The following is a 22,495-nucleotide window of genomic DNA, read 5'->3' as shown; positions in this document are numbered from 1 at the left end:
CATATTGGAAAATCGTTAGGGTAGCTTGTTTTCTTTCAGTTTGTAATAAAAACGTATTGTTTTTCAAATGTAGATGTCTAAAAATCAGTAAATTCTTTGTGTTTTTTTTCGCTATTTTACAATTCATAATTATAGATTGAGGACGAAAATACTATACTCATTCTCTACTTAATTAATTTGCATGTAGCAACACTAACTCCAAAATTTCCAATTTAACATGGTGTACATTTCACTCATTAGAAATATAGCTAATTATATTAAGCAGGTTGTTAATTTAATATACAAAAAAAATAGTAATAAAAAGTATTTTTTAGCATAGCAACACGGGGGTGAATTTTTTTCTAAATACTTCCAAATTGGTAGAAATTTTACAATAACGGTGATATTGCTTGGTAGGATTTTAGACAATTTTGCTAGTTATTTAAATAGTTCTTACGTCGATTATGTATTAACATATATTGTTTTGGGTTGTCATATATATAAAAATTACCATCTGTATGGTAGTCACCCGTTTTTTTGTTACAAAAGTTATACATAACAAAGTAAACATTTGTTATATAGTTTTATAATGAAAATAACCGTATTTTTACATGTCCTTATAGTAAGAGTTCTAGTTACTAAAAATAATTGAGCATGAAAAGTAATATACTATATCATATATTTTTACATCCCGTAAGAATCCCTGAATTTGTGAATTTTGTAATAACCAAGTAATATAGGTTTTTGTTGGTAAATTCTGGATATATTTATTAGTTTTGTATTAACATTTGTATCCTATCGACATGCAAATATTTTTGCACTTTAAACGCAATAGTCCAATAGTTTTTCGTGTGATTTAAAAGGGGTTGGAACATGGACTATTGTCGTATCAATAGTCTGCATTTTAATAGAGGGGAAGGTTTTTTGGAACAGCCAATGAGGAAACAACTGAAACTGTTAGGGTGGGATCATAAAATATACGTATTTTTGATATTGGCTTAGGTCTGTTAGTTTTGTATATTTATTTGATCTTTTTTAAAGAATGTAATTAATAATTGCTTTTTTTAAATAAGTAATAATTAGTGGTATGAAAGGGAACTAAAGGCGTATGTTGAGTTGGATTTGCGTGACAAGAATTGATAAAATAAGGAATAAATGTATAAGAGGAAGTCTGAAAGTGATGCCAGTGACAGAAAAATTGAGGAGTAGAAGGTTAGCTTAGTATAGACATGTATTGCGGAGAGGAATGCCAAAGAAGAGATGTTTGGAGTGTGTGAAAGAGGACATGTGTGTAAAGGGAGTGGATCAGTTGACGAGTGATAGCGGCAAATGGAGGGGATTGACCTATTTTGCCGACACCATTTTAGTGGAATAAGGTAAAGGAGATGATGCAAACGCAAGGCAAAGTTCGAAGACATTTGATGTTAATAGATAAGTTTGTATCAATAGACTAGTGTATTGTCTATAGTCACTTCACAAGTAGCTCCATCTAGTAACTTTAAAGTAAAAACAAAATAGTAATGTAATATTAAGAAGCGGTGATAGCCCAATGGAAACCTGCATACTAGAGAATTTTCTTAATTCTCTATTTGTATGAAGTCTGCCCATCGCATTGGGCCAGCGTGGTGGACTTTTGGCCTAATCCTTCTCATTCTGAGGAGTCTCGAGCTCAACAGTGAGCCGAATATGGGTTGATAATGATGATGATGAATACTCAGAAGGGGTTTTATTCTATTTCTTTTCGATTTAAACACTAATAGTTTCAGTTAGTTTCCTCGTATCTGTCGTGAAGTTTTGTCAAAGTACCCGCAAAAAAATAATATCGAAGTACCCGCAGAAATGTTTGCATGCGTGCCCTCCCCGAGCGGCTGACTGAGTGTTGCCGCGCGCAGCGCTCGCGCGGCTTCGGCTTCATCACGTTCCAGGAGGCGGCCTCCGTCGACAAGGTGCTGGCCGTCCCCGTGCACACGCTGGACGGCAAGCGCATCGACCCCAAGCACGCCACGCCCAAGAGCGCGCCCAAACCCGCCAAGACCAAGAAGATCTTCGTGGGCGGTGTTGGACAGGACACCTCGGCTGACGAAGTGCGCGCGTACTTCGCCCAGTTCGGCCCCGTCGAAGACGCTGTGATGCTGATGGATCAGCAGACCAAACGCCACCGCGGCTTTGGGTTTGTGACCTTCCACTCTGAGGAGGCTGTGGAGCGCGTGTGTGACATACACTTCCACACGGTGAAGAATAAGAAGGTCGAGTGTAAGCGCGCTCAGCCGAAGGAGGCGGTCGCGGCGGCTCCGTTGGCGTTGGGTAAAAGGCTGGTGTTGCGACCGGGGCGTGGGTTGGTTTACGGGGGGGTTGGAGCGGTGCCGACGGCTCACGCGTACCGGTACGCGCCGTACGCTCTCCCGACTGCCGCGCCGACGCTGGTCGCGCCGCCCGCGCCGGCACCAGCGCCCGCTGTGCCGCAGTTCGGTGCGGCGTACTCCCTAGCGGGGGTTGATATGTCGTCGTTCCAGGGCGTCGACTGGGGCGCCATGTACGGCGTGCCCATGTACATCTAAGCGCCCACGACCACGCTCTGCGCGTGTGCGTGTCGCCCACCGCGACTAGTGTTTGGCTGATTGTACAGGCTATAAATGCCCGGCAAATTAAAAAAAACGGTTGAAGTGAAACTTCTTTTACAAAAAGATTAAAGATTCCGACTAATTGTGTTCGGTTTCATAATGCATGGGCAGCACGCATCCGATTACTAATTTCGTAACGTATTCACCTTATACTCCTGAAGTCGAGCGTGCGTAAAGAAGTTTTACTTCAATTTTGGAGGGCGTTCCCAAAATTATAGTGCAAATATTGGAACAACTCAGTTTGATACTTGCAATTTAATTTTTTTTTATATTTTAAACCCGTCAACTGTCGAAACTCCACGGGCGGGTCGTCAATAAATATTACTTGACTTCCGCCTCTTCAGTAGCGCTATTCTGTAACAATGTTTGGTATTTTTATAAATCACCTAATATCTTTCTCATTCTTTAGCATCGTGTTAGACAGAGAGAGATATATGTGAATTCCTAAGTAGCGTGTTATAAAAATATCATTACAGAATAGACCTACAGTGTCTCGTCGAGCGATATACTTTGCACAGACTAAAAAAATTAGTGTCACTTGAAGGGTTAAATGGTTTTTTTTTTTAATTTGTCGGGTGATTTTAGTTTCACTAAGTAGCCAAACCCTACTCGACGCGTCGGGGCGCCCACGACCACCCGCGACCCGCTCGCAGCCCGTTTGTTTTCTCTCCAAACAGTTCCTATACGATTGTTTTCGGCCTGCAGTGTTGTTGTATCTCAGTGTACCACTCACATAATGACTCACTACATCGTTTGTCATCGTATTTTCGTTTTTGCAATCATCTAACATTGTGTTTTCAACGAAATTACTTAATTATCGCCATTTTACGTAAAATGGCGACCATAGTGGTAGTAGCAAATAGTGGCGTTATTTTAACTAAAAATCATTATTTACTTAATTTCGTTGAAATATTTGTACATCAAAGTATCACAGTCACTTGTTGCAACATAATATAGTTATTTAAACGAAATGGCCTCAATAGCTCAGTTGTAAAGGAGTCAGATTCATCACCGAGAGGTGATCGTTCGATCCTCGATCGTCGGTATATTGTCGTACCTCCTAATAACACAGTCTTTTTCGACTATTTGGAGGGGAATATTGGTCATATTTAAAAAGATATGGTAAATATTTTTTGTAAAAAAAAACAAAGGATCTTGATTACACCATTTTACATCAAGTGGCTGTGATATTTTGTTGTACGATTATTCCAACGAAATAACGTTTTTTAGTTGAAAAAACGTCACTATTTGCAACTAAACTAACTATTTACTAATGCCATTTTACGTAAAATGACGATAATTAAGTAATTTCGTTGAAAACACAATGTTAGATGATTGCAAAAATGAAAATACGATGAAAAACAGTGTAGTGACTTAATATTTGAGTGGTACACTGAGGTACAAGATGACCCTGAGGGTCCGGCTCGTCAAACTCCAAGGCTCATCGTCGTAGGTTTAAGGTCAATTTTCTCGAAGCAATATTTTTTGGTCCCCGGCGGCCCGAAGCAAAGATACGCATTTTTTTTTTTTACTAAATAACTAATTAAGGCGAAGATCTCAGATAATTTAGTTTGTCCTCGATATATATACTTAGAGAAACGAAAAAAAAAAAGTTTTTTTTTTGTCTTACTAGTGCGTACTTATGTTTGTGTCTTGGTTTTGTAATGTAGTTTTTAATATAGTTAATGCACGCTCGCAGGCGATATTATTATTATTATTCTTAATTATTTGTAGCGTATAGTTGTGAGGAGAATCTCATGCAGCTCTGTATTGTATTTTTTATAAATAATTTATTAAAATTGCGTACATTATTACGCCGCGTGACGTGACGTCTATAATATATTACATATTTTATAACTACTATATATACTAAATAACGAATATATACGTACTCGAATCAGTATTAAAATTTCGTGCCATTTATATGAAAAAAAAATATATTCAAATTGTGCCAAATCTTCTGACAACTTTTTTTGTTAACTGTGCTAGTTGACTTTGAATACAAAGTCATATACATTATTATTGTTTTCAAAAACAAAAGGTCATTATTCGTTTTACTGTCATAAATAATAATAATACCTAACCACTGTCACTTATGGAATGGGAAAGTATAAACCCACACCTAAAAATTCCGGGAAAAACTTATATTTCCCTGAATTTTCAAGTCAATACATACATTCTTCGGTATATATATAATTCATAAATATACGTAAAAGTAAGTAGGCACACACGATATTGAAACTAAAATACCTGTATAATGAAAAGTAAAAAGCCACCTCTAAATATTTACAAATGAACATTAATATCAACATCAGACCTGTTTTGGTTTGCATATAGCAGACTTTTTTCAAAATACCATAAACCATAAGTTGGATATACGTATACTAAAACCGACTTAATACTACATACTAAATAATATAATGTGACGTCAATCAATTATACCTATGTATAACTAAGATATACGTACGATATCAACAACATATACATCAATCAACATATATATACGCCAAATAAACATTGTTTTTTGGTGTATATATGTTTATGTTAACAAAAACAAACATCAAGATAATATTTATAGATGAACAAACTAAAATACGCTAACAATTAATGTGTATGTCAACCGTAATATATGTAAAACGTATATATCTGTCAAAGCAACGTCACACGGTCGTGACGCAATTAGTGTCACGTCAGAATGTGACTCAAACAGCGTCACGTCAGCGTCAGACATATGACGCGCACGTCACGCGGCGTCGCGGCTCACTCATACATATCTAACTCGAAAGCAATCATTATTACTGCATTGTATGAATGTATTTTTTATGTATGGAGTTGTAGTATGTATTTGTATGACGTATGGACCCCATGGATTGCGGTGTGTTTTGAGGTTTTCTTTATTTATATTTACTACATATTAGAAATTTAAAATTTATACTTAATTTACTATTTAAAAATAATGTTTCCTATATTTATTTAACATGCAAACAATATTTGTATATACTACGAGTATATATGATAGTTTATCTTGCTTTGGACTGTTAAAAACTATAGATTACATACTTACATATTATATATATGTATACTGTTTTGTTGTCTATAAAGAGAAAAGACATGACATTTCACTGAAATACTCTTGCAAATGGAAAATTACATCTTCTATATTTTGATCATCTACAATATCACAATGAAAAATAAATTACATATGACCATATAAGGATTATTCCTTATATGGATATTCCCAGTATCAGGTACCGTACCCAGTGATTCTTCAACTCTACGCATATACAAGATTATATTGTATGGTATATATCGTATATATGTATATATCTTTTTTAAACAAAGCGTCAAACAAAGAGGCTCGACTGAATAAACCTCGAAAAACGCTGCAATCACTGCGATGCCCCGCCATATCACACACGTGTCCGTCGAATGCAAGCGATAATATATCTTAAACGTATTGCAGTGTGGTCGAAAGTCGCTCGCCTCGACACACTGTGAGAGTAAACCATCAAAACCGATCGTTTTGAGCATTTCAGATTAGAACTCCTCCGAATTTTACGGCCCCATTAATTCCTTTTATTGCAAAAATTTCTGGAACTCTGTGGCAGATATAAAAGCTCGGGGAATGATTTTTCGCTTGTTTGACCCGGATTCACTGGAACAGATAGATAGGTGAACCAAACTTACAAAATGGCCTCTTTGCTGCAATAAAGTGATATCTCGCATATTACTGTTTTATAGGAGGCTGTTTTATAAAGTTTCATGTCGAAACTAATGTGTTTTTAAGTATTATATTATTTTAAAGACAAGACACTTTTTCGAAAAATAACCGCAATTATTCACACACGATTAAAAACTCGAAAGAATTCTAGTAGCAATGATACTCATCTAAAATGTTTACAGTACTGGCAAGAACTCTTAAATCAATACACGCATTCGTGTCTCGATTTGCGTAAACAATGGTCTGCCGAGAATCTCATTCGAGATATTTTAACAAATCACTCGTATTTTCAAACAGCGAAACTTCCATCATTACTACGCGATGATTGCCAAAACTCGCTGGCATTTGAGGTTTCTACTTTTGTGGCCTGTATTCACTTGGCAATAATTGTCCAGTTAGAAACTCACTGGCATTCAAGGACTCTCCTTTTGTGACGTAGCCTATTTACACTTGGCATCATTAGTATAGTAGAAACTCGCTTATTTTGTAACGTAGCCTGATTATACTTGGCAATAATTGCCTAGCTAGAGAATCGCTGGCATTCGAGGACTCTCCTTCTGTAACTTAACCCGTTTACACTTGGCAAGAATTGTCTAGCTGGAAACTCGCTTTTGAGAACTATACTTTTGTAACGTAGCCATAATTTCCTAATTTTAATATCCTAATTCCATTTCTCTATTGAGGCCTAGTAGAAGCAAGCAGTTCCATTCTAAAAAATAATTTTAAGCCACAAAAACGCGGTTTTGATGGTTTTTGCGATGGTTGTCGCCCATGGTGGTCCTTTAGTGCGTATTTTAGTTTAGTTAGCAGTTGTAAGGGAATGCGACACTAACACGGAGTGTATATGACAATAAGCTAAGTATAAGGTAGCTGTAGTTGCCGCTTGTCTATGCCTGGACCCATAGCCCCTGGTTGGGCGCCATTTGAAAATGAAAATTATCGTTTTACCCCCTATTTATAAGTGACGCCTGTAAAGTTGTGATGAGCCTTCTTTATTTTTTTGGGGAACTGAATATAATGCCACTATGCTTGAAGTGATTAAATAAATTAATAATTTATAGACTCATCAATGCTTTATGGTAGTCAGGCGCAATTCTATTTGAAAATACAAAAATGATTTTTACTCCGATGCAACAAAAGGGTATGTTTTAACATATTTCATTCAAACGTGTAGGTCATTTGTTTAAAGACATACTAGTCTGTACTAATAGTGAAAATTTGAATAGCGCATGAAGTAAACTAAAAATTTTATATTTTTTCACAGCTCTATGCCTGCAGACAGGCGAATTTAATAATAACTTGATGCCTTCACGCGTTTCAGAGGAATCGTGTCCTGTGACATACAGACTAACAGACAACAATGTTTATTAATGACGACAAATACGGAGCGCTAAAAAGGTACTTATTACTATTTTGCCAACATAATTAACAGTTTACTTTATTAGTATACTAACTTAGAGCGTGTTTTATATTTTTATAGAACTAAAATATTATCCAGTAAGAGATGTTATGGACCGCGTGCCAGCAATGGCTAGATGCACTGCATTTTAGAAAGGCTTGAGGTTTGTCAGCTCCTGCTCTTGCTATAGGTTTGTTTGGACATGATCTGAATAGCAAAAACAAAATACAATATCACCGATTTCACGATGCAAACTAATCTCCGCCGTGACCAAAGAAATGTAGGAAAACTTAGCACCTACGAAGCAATATAGCAGACCGACACGTTAATCGATTTGAAGACGATATTCACGTATATAGTAACTATACTTACGGTAGGCGATCAAGATCACAAAGCAGACCGACCATATTGGGTCCAGCATGTTACACTAATAAAAATGTCGAAAATCCCTTATTTTATTTTCATACTAGCAGACGCGTAGTTCTCGGTTTTTTTTTTAATGTGGGTTATTTTAGAAATAGCTGCCAATATCTTGATTGTGCAACTGTCAACCTAACTAAAATTAAATCCAGACCTGTATTAGATTTTAAGCTATTTAAGCAATCGCTTTGGGCATCTCATCTAGAACACCAGAGACGATCGAGACAAAAAGGTTGTAAACCAAAAGTTCAATAACGCATCAAGCATGAGATAAGTACCGGAGGAATAAAACATACATATTGTACCTACCACACGTAGGTATTTTTTTTTTATTTACTCCTAACTGACAATACTTGGGGGGACAACAGGGTAAGATTGTCAAGGGCAAATAACCTTAATCCAATGATTAAACCTGATAACTGTCCATGATTGGCGAACTTTCAGCCTTCCTAAAATGGGGTATGTCTGCCTGTCATAGGCTCTCGGTTTTATTTCGTCCGGCCATTGTAGTTTGGCATATAATTGTCATTATTCCGTATATTAAAGCTGGCAGGTTTCCGACTGGCATGCCATTAAAATGCAACGTCTGCTGAATGGGAGTTTCTTTGAATGCGCGCTGCAGTGGATAGGTAGAATATTACTTGTACATCTTTCTTTGTTTGGAAAGTAGCTGGCTCAGGAAGAGTGACCTACATTGACACAACGGCTTTTATGCGCTTTTTTTATTCCTAATACGTCACATTTTGCGTCGCTAGGAACATGTTTTTCTTTGGAGATGTTAGAGATGCACACTTGAGTGCATCGTTTTTTTTTTTTTGTTGTAACTGCTGCTCACTTGGTCATACGAGTGTGTATTGTGTAAATAGTGCAATAGGGTCACACTGTAAACGAATGTTTATTTGTGCAGATTATTCATATTTTCAAATTTTTATGATACCCAGTGTATTTTTAGTAGAGGTTTTAATGGTATCACTTACTGAATAAAGATAATAATTTTACGATCAATAAATGTTCAATGCGAACCTGAAGTATTAAAATTATATGTAAGTAATTATTGCGTGCAATGGCATTTGATTTGGCATCATAAATTATAATACAAGATTAAAATTGTTTTAAAAGATAAATATGATTCATTAATTTCAATTAATTATTATCTAAAAAGCTCGGAGCGGATATGATCTGATTATATTGCATAAGTATTTTTAATATAGCTCTGAGAAATCAGTCGGCCAACGGAATAACCATTCGGTGGCTTAAAATAGATTTACGTAATTAAAGGAGACGCGAGAACAGTATTAGAAACAGAAAGTTTGTAATGTAACGCGAAGAAAGGGGAAGCTTTGCATATGTTCGCTCAACAAGCTATTTTTATCCCTATATGCTTGTCCCAAAAAGGCTTTAAATTTAGTTTTCCATAAATAATGTCCGGTTCACATCATTCCAGTCTGTAAGCGAGTCACTACAGTCTAATTCTGGAATGTTTCATATCCCTTAATGACTAAATCAATGGTCTTTGTTAGGTATTCGTAAACTGTTGAAACAATAACCCTATGTGACATTGATTTCAATTAAAAGGTTATTTTTTTATTTTATTTTTGGAATTTAACACTGGAGTGGAAATAGTCGATTATTTATCAGTTTTATTCTATAGATATACAATGCTGGTTTCGACCACTGGAATAATGTGAGTCGGGCAAGAAGATACTTAATTTGAAATTAGCGTAGGTTTAGGAATCTCTAAAAGCAATACTCGAAACTTAATATTCTCTGTGATTAGAAAAGTATTAATAACTATTAATGATTATTATTATAATAAAAGACGATTGATGGTTGTGTTTGTGCAATTCCTAGTTTTTAAGTCGAAATTTTCCTCCCGAGGACTTGGTCCTCCATTGTAATGATCTGAGTACTTAAAAAAACTGAGGGTAGGTACGCAATGATTGGCATTGCTGTACCTGCTATCCGATGAGTTATATCTTGTAACTTAGCGGAGTTAGTGATGGTGTTTATAGTACTTGGACATGTATATTACTTGCCATTTTATTTCGTGTACCACGCAAAGACAAGCGGCAGTGTAGAGCTAAATGCATGCGGCAGCTTTGCCGGCCACATTCCTTGCCGGTCGGCACACTTCTACCCCGGCTTGTAGTGTTTAGAATGCTCTAGAAGAGGGGAGCGAAAGTTTTAGGGGGGGTTAGTGCGTTCTCTGTCCCGCGCAGACGAGGATTGAGTTGTGGTTTGCGTATACATTCTAGGTTTTGTGAGTGTCAATTTTGTAGAGCTTAGAATGTTTTGTATTCAGCCTGGATACTACAGCGCGGTGCGGGGTAGCATGGTATAAGTGTAGGGGGGATAAAGAGTAGTGTGGGGATAGTTCTCTGTCCCGCGCAGACGAGGACTGAGTTGTGGCTTGCCTATAAATTCTAAGTTTTGTGAGTGTCAATTTTGCTGTGTTAATTATAATTGCGGGTAGATCTGATATCTACAAGCCGGGGAGCCCGAATGCTATATCACATTGTATACACATCCCTATACTATTATAATAGCAGTATTCTTTATATTTAAGTAGGTTAGAACCTTCTGAGATTGCCCGCGTATTGCCGCGTCTGACATGCCTTGACTGTTCCAAGTCCGAAATGGTGATGTATTTTCTTTTTTTGTTGTATAAAAAGCAAGAAATAAGATCTCTGCAAAAAGCTTGCCATCTCTTTCGCACGTACGACGTGAAGTGTAATATAAATGTAAGTAACTTATCTATTTTTTATTACTCATGACATTTGAAAGTTGATTTTTTCTGTTGTTTTTTTTAGACTTATTGTATTTTGGCTTTGGTTCGGCGCAGACGCGGCAATCGCATCGCCCGTCGGATAACACCTTTTGTATATTAGCATTTTTTTCCTAAAATTCTCAGTATTAGATGGTTGAATTTAATATTAATTATTGTGATGTCTCACTTAGTAACTTAGTAACCCCTCCGCGCCTCCGCGTCTTGCCAAATGACTGACGCGGCGGCCACGCCTCTAGTTTAGTATGTACTTAATTTTTTTTATATATACCCTCGTGTATATCAGTCTCACCATCCCACGGGACGGTGGGTCTTTGAATGCTAACAAAAGTATATTTATATTTTTTCTTTTTATAAAACACTGTATTAGTTTGGTAACCGGGCCGGCTAGCGACCAACACGTCCGTCCTGTTCGCTGTCACTTTGCCAACTACCCGCAAAATTCTGTTTTGTGTTCAAATGTGACGGCGAACGGACGGCCGGAAATGTCGCGTACCGGCTTTTAGTAGTAGTTTTGTATTTAGTGGTCTTAGTATTTTGCCCGTACATAACTGTATGTAATGGAGCACCTAGCTACCCGATGTGTCATTACATGGATAATATTAGAACAATAAAATGTGTGTTTTATTTCTTAGTACCATGTGTTCTATGGGAGAGAGTCTTGCTGGGTTTTTCTTTACACGGAGTCCTTCTAGCTTTGAGTGCACGTTGGTTGCCTACATTATTGAACGTAGAATGGCGCCTTGCTGAGCGGGGCGAGCGGTGAGTCGACGTAGTGATAGTTACACTCCAGGCATGCGTATGCAGTTCCCAGTTACCGGTAGCCCGCGACTTGACTAACAGTAAACCTGAACCCCCGTACTTCGATGGCATGGTTGGCATGTAATCATACGTAAATACAAACAATATACTCGTATCTTCCAAATTCACTGTCAATTCTTGCCACACGTTGGTTGTGAAACGTGCTATTATGTTTGTCCCGACGTCGAGACTACTTCGGCGTCGAGAGAAACATCGGGGCCCCGATTCGGTGTGCCGTTTGTGTTGTGACTACCCGCGGGGTGAAAACAATTGTGGCGACGAAAACAATTGTGGCGACGCGGCAAAGATGCAGCTCGGGGTGGCTTACGACGCCAGCGCCACATTGGGTGAGGGCCGACGACCTAGACACGTAGTGTAGACCTTGTAGTGTCGCTTCGCTTGAGACCTACAGTCTTCCTGGTTTGACTCTAATTTGCCAAAAATAGGCCAAAAGTTTGCATTTTTTGCTCAAATTAACAAATCTGATTTGTAAAGTAAGGCCCGCTGCCTTAGATGAGAGATTATAAAAAAAATGTACGACTGTATACGATCGCGGCCATTTTGTGGTGAAGTCAAAATGGTGGCCGGCCGCGTCGTGGTAGTGGTTGTGGCCTAAAAACTAGTAGAACATTTGTGAGGGGGCTTTATAAATTCTAAAGATTTAAATATAGAATATAAATTTTTGTGTAATAGTTAAATTCAAATTGGTTCTATTTAGAACTTGTACATGTAAGGTGACAAATATAATTAATGGTAAAGTTTTCACAAATACCCTCCTAAATTTTTAACCAGTTTTTAGGCTTCTCGAGAAGTGTTTGCTAACAAAAGCCTGCAGTAGACCAGAGTAGTATAAGGATAAGACAATAATAAAGGGAGACGTTGCCAACTAAGACGCTATTAATACTAATTTTACGCGCGCAATATCCACCGCCAGCGAAGCTAAGGTAGTTTATAGCTGTGCTCGTTTAAAACTGATTTCGGTTAGTTTATATAGTTTACGAGTGTGCATCGGAAAAGTAATAGAATTTGGACGAATTGCTACTTTATAGTATAAAAAACAATCAACTAGAGTAAGTATTTATTTAACTAATCGATATCTACCATAACGCATGTCTTCTCACTAACGGTATTTCATATATGATTCCATAATGTACGTATGTATTGTGTAGTAACGTAACTTAATACTTAGAATTTCAAACGGATTTATATTGTCGCTTTTTTTTTACTATAAAGTCTAGGCTTGTGTGCTAGTAGTCACAGTGTATCGCGTATGCTGAATTCGTCAGATGAAACGTCAAAGCGTCGATACACAACTTTTTCAGATTACGGAAAGTCTTGACAGCCTGGATTTGTTATGTACTACGTATTAGAGCTGTTCCAAATGAAAATCATGTCGCGACATAAAACAGCGGGGATTAGCGCAGAGCTGGCTGATTGTAGTTATTTCTGCCACACTAAGACATTAGTTCAGCCTATTCATCCTATTAAAATATGCAGCGCTAAATTGTTAATAGAATTTTTTTTTCTGCGGCCAAAACGTCGTAAGCGCTATATTACGTAAGAATTACGCGGTGCTCAAGCTTTTCGCTCAAGGGCAGGCGACAAACATGTTGAAACATGACCGCCGCTTTTCGCATGGCTGGAAGCAGTGGCTCTTGGACTAAGTATGTGTAACTACAAAGTGGCTTTGATCAAACCCAAACGCGGTGTGTGCAAAAATTTTGCAGCAATCGATGGTATGGCCTGATCTCGCACAATTATGACATTGTTGCCTCTCTGTATCAATTCTATTACTGCCTTCAACATAGTAATCTAACAAGAAACTCTGAAGTGCGGCGATATCGCCACAGTCGAGTGATGTCTTCTCTAGTACGTAGTACACTACTGCTCTACTACATAATAACTCTATGGTCAGCCTAGACTTTGTAAATTATGTACAAAGTTATTTTTTTTTTTGACAAACATTCCAAAGCATAGCTTTAGCTTAGCTCTCGATGGATATTACGCAATTCGCCATAGACGAAAACAATACATTCCTCTCTAGTCATTTTAATATGTTTAAGATTCTAAAGTTGTATGGAGGGAAAAAATCTACAAAACTCTAATCTTGCTCAACTTCTCGCCTAGTAGGCCGAGAGCCCACGGTCGCCGGTCCTTCGCTGTAGTAACAATGTTATAATTGTCTACGGTTATTATACCAGGTACGATAACCATAGACAATATTTCAGGGATTTAACCCAATTGGTTTGACACTTGAGAGAAATAATTGGGTCGCAACTTAGGAATATAAACAAATATCAATAGTTCATTGAACTTTCAATATTTGTAAGTTTCGTCTTTAGAAACTGGCAAAAAATGGTTAAGGAACAACCCAATATGGTGTGACATTAGTTTGTGATTATAGAGTAGGGTCTAATGCCTTGTTACTATAGTGTAAGTATGACGAACACTGGCTCTTGGTCCATAGTTGTAATCTTCTATTCTACGAAAAGCTTAAGCAGTAGTGATGTGCCATACACCGTACATGCCATAGCACAGCGATGACGTCACACTAGTGACACGCCCACATGCTTCGCGATTCCAGGCTCACTGGACCAAATGTACTCACAGAAGTGAAAAATAAAAGTACTTATATTCTTAATTAATTAATAAGGTTAATAATATATACATGGATTAAATATACAACTTTTGGATTGGTATAATATAAAGTATGTTATGAAAAAAAAAAATATGTTGTGTGTTTTAAAATGTACGGCAGAAGCTAGAGTAGTGATGTAGTGTAGTGATTTTGAAAATTTACATATTACATATATAATATAATATTATTAATACATAAGTGAACTAACCGAAAAGCAATAACATTAATATTATTATTATTAATATATTAATACAGCACGCGCGCGCTGTGGCTAAGACACGACACGTATGAGATAACCAAGTATATAATACAATACGTCACCTAGAGCCACTTATGCGAGGCGATGCGACAGGCGACAGACATGTTGAACCATGACCGCCGCTTCTCGCATGGCTGGAAGCCGTGGCTCTTGGACTAAGTATGTGTAACTACACAGTGGCATTGCACTACGCTGATGCTGAAGCTTTGATCAAACCCAAACGCGGTGTGCGCAAACATTTTGCAGCTATCGATGGTATGACCTGATCTCGCACAATTATGTCATTGTTGCCTCTCTGTATCAATTCTATTACCGCCTTTGTATCATATTGGTTTGGTTTGTCTATATTCAAACCACAGGGGACTGAGACGGGGGCGGGCGGTATCACGCACGCCTGTCAATGAATGAATGAGAAGTGTGCTTGCTACATGCTCACTCGCTTCTCTATGTCATTATTCATTGCCTCGTATCCTGTGCAATGCACTGGCAAAAACTGGTGATTATGCGGTTTATTGATGTACGAAATATTGATTAATGACAATTTGATAAAAGAAATTCAGGTATCTTACAGGTAATATGCTTCGACACGTAGTTTTACGGAACAGAGCCATATTCCATGTGTTTACTCTGACATTGAACATGAAATGGCTAATTAAAATCTTTGCGATGTTATTATGGGCTTGGTCAAATCTTCAAGATGGCGACACGGCAGCGCGCGCTATTACATGTTAGATTATTATTATACACTCTGCATACAAAATATTACAATATTTTTGTATAAATAGGATTGGTGTATTCAGTAGTTGGTATTTGTATTTTTAAAAGGTTAAATAATCGTGATAATTATTCGATAAACTACACACTTGTTGATAAGTGACGTGATTTAATGTTTAACACGTAGTGCGTGGGAGAACGCCGCTTGGGGCGTGCGGCCATATTTTATTTTTACCATAGACTATAGACGCAAGCCACGCGCACTGTGGTAGCACAGACAAATCCTAAAAGTATAGTACATGGAGTATTACTCCAAGGTAATAGTTGTTTTATTTGTTTGAAATTAAGAAAAAATCATTTTTGCTTCGGAATTTTTTTGCTAACTCATATTTTACTTAAGTAATAAAACTCCCAAACAAATATAACATACTATAAAAATAATGATGCCTCGAAAATATTGAGGTGACAATGTTTTTAAAAATTATGCTGTCTGTTGGTACATTGCGCGTGCATAGAAATCGATAAAATGCTACATATTGTGTTTTTATCGCGAAAAATACGTCTTACGAGAGTTTTACGATAGTTCGAACAGCAGATAACAATTTTTTATTCGATATTTTGCGCGATACAAAAGTATTTTCATCGTGTATGTTATTTTGACTTGATATTGATGACTCGTTTTGATTTTTTTTTTGTTTAGGGTCAAAATTAAAGTTAAATTATCTTTTTGTGGGTAGGTATATGTTTTTATGTTAATGAAATAAAGCAGCACACCCGGTCACATAAAAATGAAGTGCAGTTTTGAAGTGGCTGTTTTAAAGTCAAGACTGTGGAAAGTAGGCGCGGACGAGTGAAAAACGTGTCAAATCTGCATTATCTCTGGCCGTGTGGGTGTGAAGAAAAATAGTCTCATTTACATGGAGAGAGTTTCTCGACCATTTTACGCCGAGATATATATTTTCAAAGATCTTCAGATATGTATAATATTCTTATACAATCAAGATGCATCTTATGAGCAATCGCTGAAAAACTGTGTGTCTTTATTTAGTTAGTTATTAGTAGAGATTGTCTACACAACCATTGGTAGTCACTGCATACAGGCAGACTTGTTTGAATATACATAAAATGTTCTGCAATGAAAATGTAAGAGTTTTTACTTTACTTTGTATGGTGAATGGAATACACCGTTTCTTTTTATCTCAAACGTACGTTGTGATCAATTGATTGGTTTCATTTTGATTGAAGAGAGAATAATGTCAAGAAAAGAAGAAAGTCCTTTTTTATATTGATGTCTTATAAGACCTCCAAGTGCATTTTTGCTTACGCTGACATACTGAATGACGTCATTAATGTAGTAAGCGACGGCGCGCGGTGCTTGCTTTCAGTGTAACAATTACACTGAAAGCAGCGCCAAATGATATTATTGCTAACAAAAAAAAGTGTAAAAGTAAATTTTATAGAACTCCAATAGTCCAAAATCATTGTTTGGGTATATTATTGGGATGGTGATAAGTAACTCGCTTTATGTAAATGAGATATATTAGAACAACTATCGTAAAACCCTGTTACCCTTTTAAATAGAAGCTGTATTGACATTCCTTTTATGTAAATTATTATTTGGGACTATTCATTGGTTACGTCACACGAATTACGCCACATTATTCATCTGACACCCCAGAATAATACAGTGCAATCTTTGTAGTTTGCAAGTTTTGTGACGTCATTTTTATTACATTAAAGTTACAAAGATGTATCTACATAGATATATAAAATAAATGTTTATATAAAGCCTTCATTGTACTAATGTATGAAGACATGAGTTTGTTGTTTTTAGGTCCCACGGCACAGTGGTAAGATGCGCGTGACGTAATCAGAAATGTCTATGGTTGATTGCATTTGACGGTAGTACGTATTTATAAATAGATAACCTATAGACAACGTAGATACGGGCTGTTTTTTTGACTCATTCGATTATAATCCCATTTGTTTGCTCCTGTAAGACTAAAGAAAACTGTGATAGTTCTTCATGTCTTAAAACATGAGAACTGTTATGGTTTTTTTTTATATTCTAAATGGGAGTTTGGAGAGGGATTGTCACGGAATGAGCCGTATAATTTAATCACTGACTGCTAATAGAGGAACTTTGTGCAATATGTAATGATTTTTTATAAGCAATTTTTTTGTGTGATTCCTTAAAAAGATGCCCTGTAGTTTGGGATTTGTGGGGTATTTTATATTTCGTAGTTAAGAGTAGTAGTACTTAAATTTTTTTTTTCATAATATGAGAACCGATTCCTCGAGCATAGACAATTAACTATATTTGTTTTTGTATGACATTAAACACACTCACTTTATATATTAAAAAAGTTTGAACTTTCTGAATGAAATAATATAGCAAATGTCTATGCACACGGAATGTTAGTTCTGACTTTGCTTATTTTGCAGAGTAAATAAATAACACTGAATGTTATGTATAAATATCCAATATAATCCATATAAGTAGTTTTGTATTTCTTGGTATTGCGTATTTTTTGGTAGTTATCAGGGTATTCCCTGTGGCATTCAAATGATGACGCTGCGACTTGTGGCGGGAAACTTGAAAATTCCCATTTGGGGATGTGTCAAATTTGACGTCACTTGAGCACATTTATTATTTGAATGTCATAGAGAATCCAGATGTACATTGCGCTCTCATTAACAAATACGTACGAGAATGTATAGAGTATAGACAATCCGGTCGTAAAAGACCGGGTACTTTAGCTAGTGGACGCAGTAGATTGCGTTTGCGCCGGCCGCGCGCCTCCTTCAACGCCTTTAATATCTATGGTTCATCTTCACTTAGACGAAAATTAGAAATAAATGGTAAAAAAAACACAGCCGTTCTTTCATTTATCGCTTTTTCCCTACATATTTATTGTACGAATATTTTTACTGTTCGAATGTAGATTAGCAAGGGGCCTCGGCCCCGATTTGGGCGCCAGTATTTATTTTTCTTACAATATATATTATATAAATTTCTTTATTAGTTAGTTCTATGAACCCCAGTTTATGGTAGACATTAGATTTTTCAATGGATAGTTTGGATTTTTCAACCCTCTACGGACCTAGATGCATGAGACGAGGTAACGAAGCAGAATGGCGATGCATGAGTCGCTGTGGGGACCGCCGCCTCCAGAAGAGCCGAGGATTTATAGTCTGTAGTGAGAGACAATACTGAGCCACCGACGACAGGTATTTCCTACGTAGAATTTCAGTATTGTCTGTCATAATCCACTGCTGTTATTTGCTTAGTTTTTATTTCTAGTACCCTATCTAGTAAAGTGCATCCCAGTATATAGTCAGTAGATCATAGACAAAAGTGGTTTTGGGTGCTGGGTTTTTTGAACTTTTTAAAAACGTAATGTAGTTGAATGGTTTTTTACCTAGTCAGTTTTTTCTTAATTACCATAATTTAATAAAATAATGAAAAAAATGTGATGATATTTAATAAAGTAATCGGAGATGCTTGTAAAGAATTTATTTTTCAAATCATGTAGACAAATTTAGAAAAGTAGTTTAGATTGGAAAATATCTCGAGCATATCATCCGCGGACGACCCTACAGACACAAACGCATTTGTGCCTTAAACATTAGGTTTTTGTTTTTCGTTGAAAATTAAAAAAAAAAGTTGTTTTGTCTATGAAAATGCTAGAACTTTAGAACGTAGAATACGGACCAATATTAGTTTGGGAAATGGAGACAATATTTTTTGTACAATTTTATTTATCCCGTTGAATTTGAAAATGTGATCGAGGTCATTGAACCTGCTAACGAATTAGATCTCATTCGTAGTGTATGTTAGTGAACTCGTATAAATAAAACAAAAATATAGAAAACCCCTTCTGTAGAAGTACAAAGTATGAAATAAGTGTTTTATAACATTTGTAATGTCGTTGACATGTCTTCCTTGACAAATGATAGACTGATATTTAGCCACCTGATGTACTTTCTTATAGCTTTGTTTTCGAAATATCCCGTCTGGCTGGGATGCACTAGATTTCGTTTAACACATCCTGTGAAGGCACTTGTTTAGAACTGACAAAAACCTGCCGCCATTCGTTGTCTATGGTTAATGAGATCTGTCAAATTTCCCACCATTTTTGATCATATGTGATTTTACAATGTTAGGTCTAAAAAAGTGCTTTTTCATATTTTAAAAAAAGTATTGTGTATGTTTTTCTGATGTAGTATTTAAAATGTGTTCAGTAGTATTTAAACCCTGTATCTAACTTTACATTGAAAGTAAGCCGAGTGCCTCAACGTGTGACAATATCTTAATATCACACTTAATTTTCCAATGCATTTATAAATCATATGATCCAGTATTATTTTTGGGTATTTGCAATAAGTCGAAATATATTGTGTGAGGAACTTATTTTAATCGCTTGTTAAATAGTCTAGTCAACAAATGAATTGTTATTGATAATATTTTGTTTTTTTTTATTATTTTGTTGTAAAAACATAGTTTAGTTTGTAATTTTTACTTAGACTTATTATATTATACATTTGAACCATTTGCGCGATTCCATTATTGAATCATGACCATAAACAATTTTTTTTATCGGTTTCGCGTAAATATACTTACAGAGTTCTCTTTAGTTAGATTTGACTGTAAATAAATAGATTAAGATTGTTATTTAAAATATTGTGTGTATTTTAACGTACCTTCTTCGTAGGGTTTTAGATTAAAATCTTTGACTTATTTCGTCGTGAAATTTTAAAATAGTGATTTCTATTAGTAGACTTTTCAATTATCAAAATTGCGTCTGTTAAAGAAAACAATAAAATGATATTTTTTCCAATTTATTTCAACAAACATAATACATAATTTAAAACATCAAATCATGATATATAATTATTGTAATTTATGAATATTAAAATTTATATCATTTATGATAAAATTTTCATAATCAATTAAAATATTTTAAAGTTTACGGACGCCATTTTGAAAATTGAATGGTGAACAGAAAGTTCTCTACGAATTTGTATAACATAAGTAAGCTCCTTATAATCAAAATCGACGTACTTATTTACATCTTACGCTGGGATTACATTACAGTACGCGAACTATGGTCAAACAATAGTGCCAATGACGTCATTTAAAATTGTTTTTTTTTTATTAATAAACCTACTATTTGGATTTAAAAGGCTGTAGATCAACTTTACAATTAAAAGTTTCTAAAAACAAACCAAATAAAACATACCTACATACTCAATCGACATCTGCAAGCAAAATTTTTTGTCAATCTTAAATTGTTGGTCTTTGACAGACTCTGGTGCCAATGACGTCATTATTGTCACATATTGAGCAATGCTTCGCGCGCTGTGACGTAGCACCAGTTTTTAGTAGTAGTTTGAATTTGTATTTCATACAATTACCCTGGAATGTATAGATTTTTTACGACATGACATAATAATATATGGTATTTACTGGCAACACAGTATAAAAAACGTTTAAATATTTAAAAAAAAAAACAAAAAAATACTTAATTATAGCTATTTAATAAAATTAAGTGATCGAAAAAAAAGAAATCTTCGAAATATTTCTTGTAAAACTTTTTTATACAAAGTTAAGTATGAAATTGGATAAATCGAAGCGGTATTTTAAAAACTGTGTTGCCACACCCGGGAATCGTGTGTGAAGACCATTTGCCAGCAGTTTTTGGTACTTGCAACTCTACAATAAACTATACAGGGATATGGCCTAACGTTGTAAATAATCCGGAGTAGAGATCCATTACGTGTCTAGGTCAATATTTAGATATTCATGTCTTACGAAATAATTATTAGGTGCCTAAGTCTCTTTCTCACTAATTAATTAATAATTGGGTGATACAGTTAACTTTAATAGTAATAACTTTTAACTAACGCGTATGCTACACTATAGTTACATTTTTAACTTCTACCCTCTTTCGAGAAAGTTATCATTATAAAAAAACGCTTGAAGTCTACACAGGTGGTCATCTAAAAAGAATGAAATTAGGAAACACGAAGTGATGAATAGAAAAAAATATTCAATTTATTTTAAATTTTTCATGGCAACATTGCAAATTATAGTTTATAACCTATAACTATTGAATAGAAACAGGCCTACTAATTCATTACTTATCAAAATACCTAATTAAGAAGTTTATAATTATGTTTAGCAGCATTTATAAAAACACTAAATCTCTGATTATTGTACCTAAATGAGGGCTTTATTTGAACAAAACAATCTAAAAAGTTCAAGTTTTATAATATAATTGAACTTTTTAAATCATATTTTTACTTTTTATTAATAAAACTAAGGTATGATGAAGTCGTTTCGAATTGTTACTTGAAAGTAAAATCAATTATTCAAAAGATTTATAAAAGTTTTGAATTAGATAACAAATAAAATGCTTCTTCCAACGCAGTTTGTGACAGTGCATTTGTCGCTAAAAATGAACCTATCAGTCTTCTTTTTCGATGACCATTAAAAACCTTATATAGTCTTTGACCTACCCGCATTTTTATTATATTTCTCGTATCTTGTATATTTTAAAATGGTCCTTTCACATGATATCCTTTAAATCTAGTCGACGGTAGTTTTTTATTGTGACAAAAAGATATTGAATGTACTTATTGAGAGTTACTTAGCCTTGATAATATTATTTATCTACGACGCGACACCAGCGCCGCGCTGTTCGGTGCGGACGAACTAAAAACTAAACGGTTTTAAATAAATGGTTTCGATTTCATGTTGTGTTTTATTTACACTTTTCAGGTGATTCCTTAATGCACAAACTAAGTAGGTATAACATAGACGCAAAGCAAACCATAGACTGCAAAGTCTATGGAAGGTAGAGGGTAAGGAAAAAATATTCCACTATCACGTGATAGACGTAGACAGAGAACTATATAGACGGGGAAAAATCACCTGTCATAATTATGGGTGGGTTGGCGTGGTTTGGATGATAATGAGAAAAACGAACTTTTTTCCGATCACTATCGCATGCACACACAGTAATGATAATAACCCGGACCGACGGCGAAGGCTTATGTATGGGCCTAGGGAATAATCTCTGGATCTACTGAAACCGATTTTCAAAATTTTACCACTAGAAAGCCACTGTATTTTATCCCCATATTCTCATCATC

General features: G+C 35.7%; 1 protein-coding gene across 1 annotated transcript in view; it reads left to right on the top strand.

Annotated features, from left to right (window-relative positions):
- The window catches only part of LOC112045689 (RNA-binding protein Musashi homolog Rbp6-like), a 159,744-nt gene extending 137,649 nt beyond the window's left edge, over positions 1 to 22,095 (top strand). Inside the window, exon 4 of the mRNA XM_052889502.1 lies at positions 1,872 to 22,095. Coding sequence (XP_052745462.1) covers positions 1,872 to 2,537 — 666 coding nt within the window. The 3' untranslated portion in view covers positions 2,538 to 22,095. The remainder of the gene's footprint in view (positions 1 to 1,871) is intronic.
- The last annotated feature ends 400 nt before the right edge of the window (positions 22,096 to 22,495 follow it).

This window comes from Bicyclus anynana, chromosome 26 (assembly GCF_947172395.1).
Source record: "Bicyclus anynana chromosome 26, ilBicAnyn1.1, whole genome shotgun sequence".
NCBI lineage: Eukaryota > Metazoa > Arthropoda > Insecta > Lepidoptera > Nymphalidae > Bicyclus > Bicyclus anynana.
The sequence above is the reverse complement of the archived record's forward strand: the minus strand, read 5'-3'. Positions and strand labels throughout refer to the sequence as shown.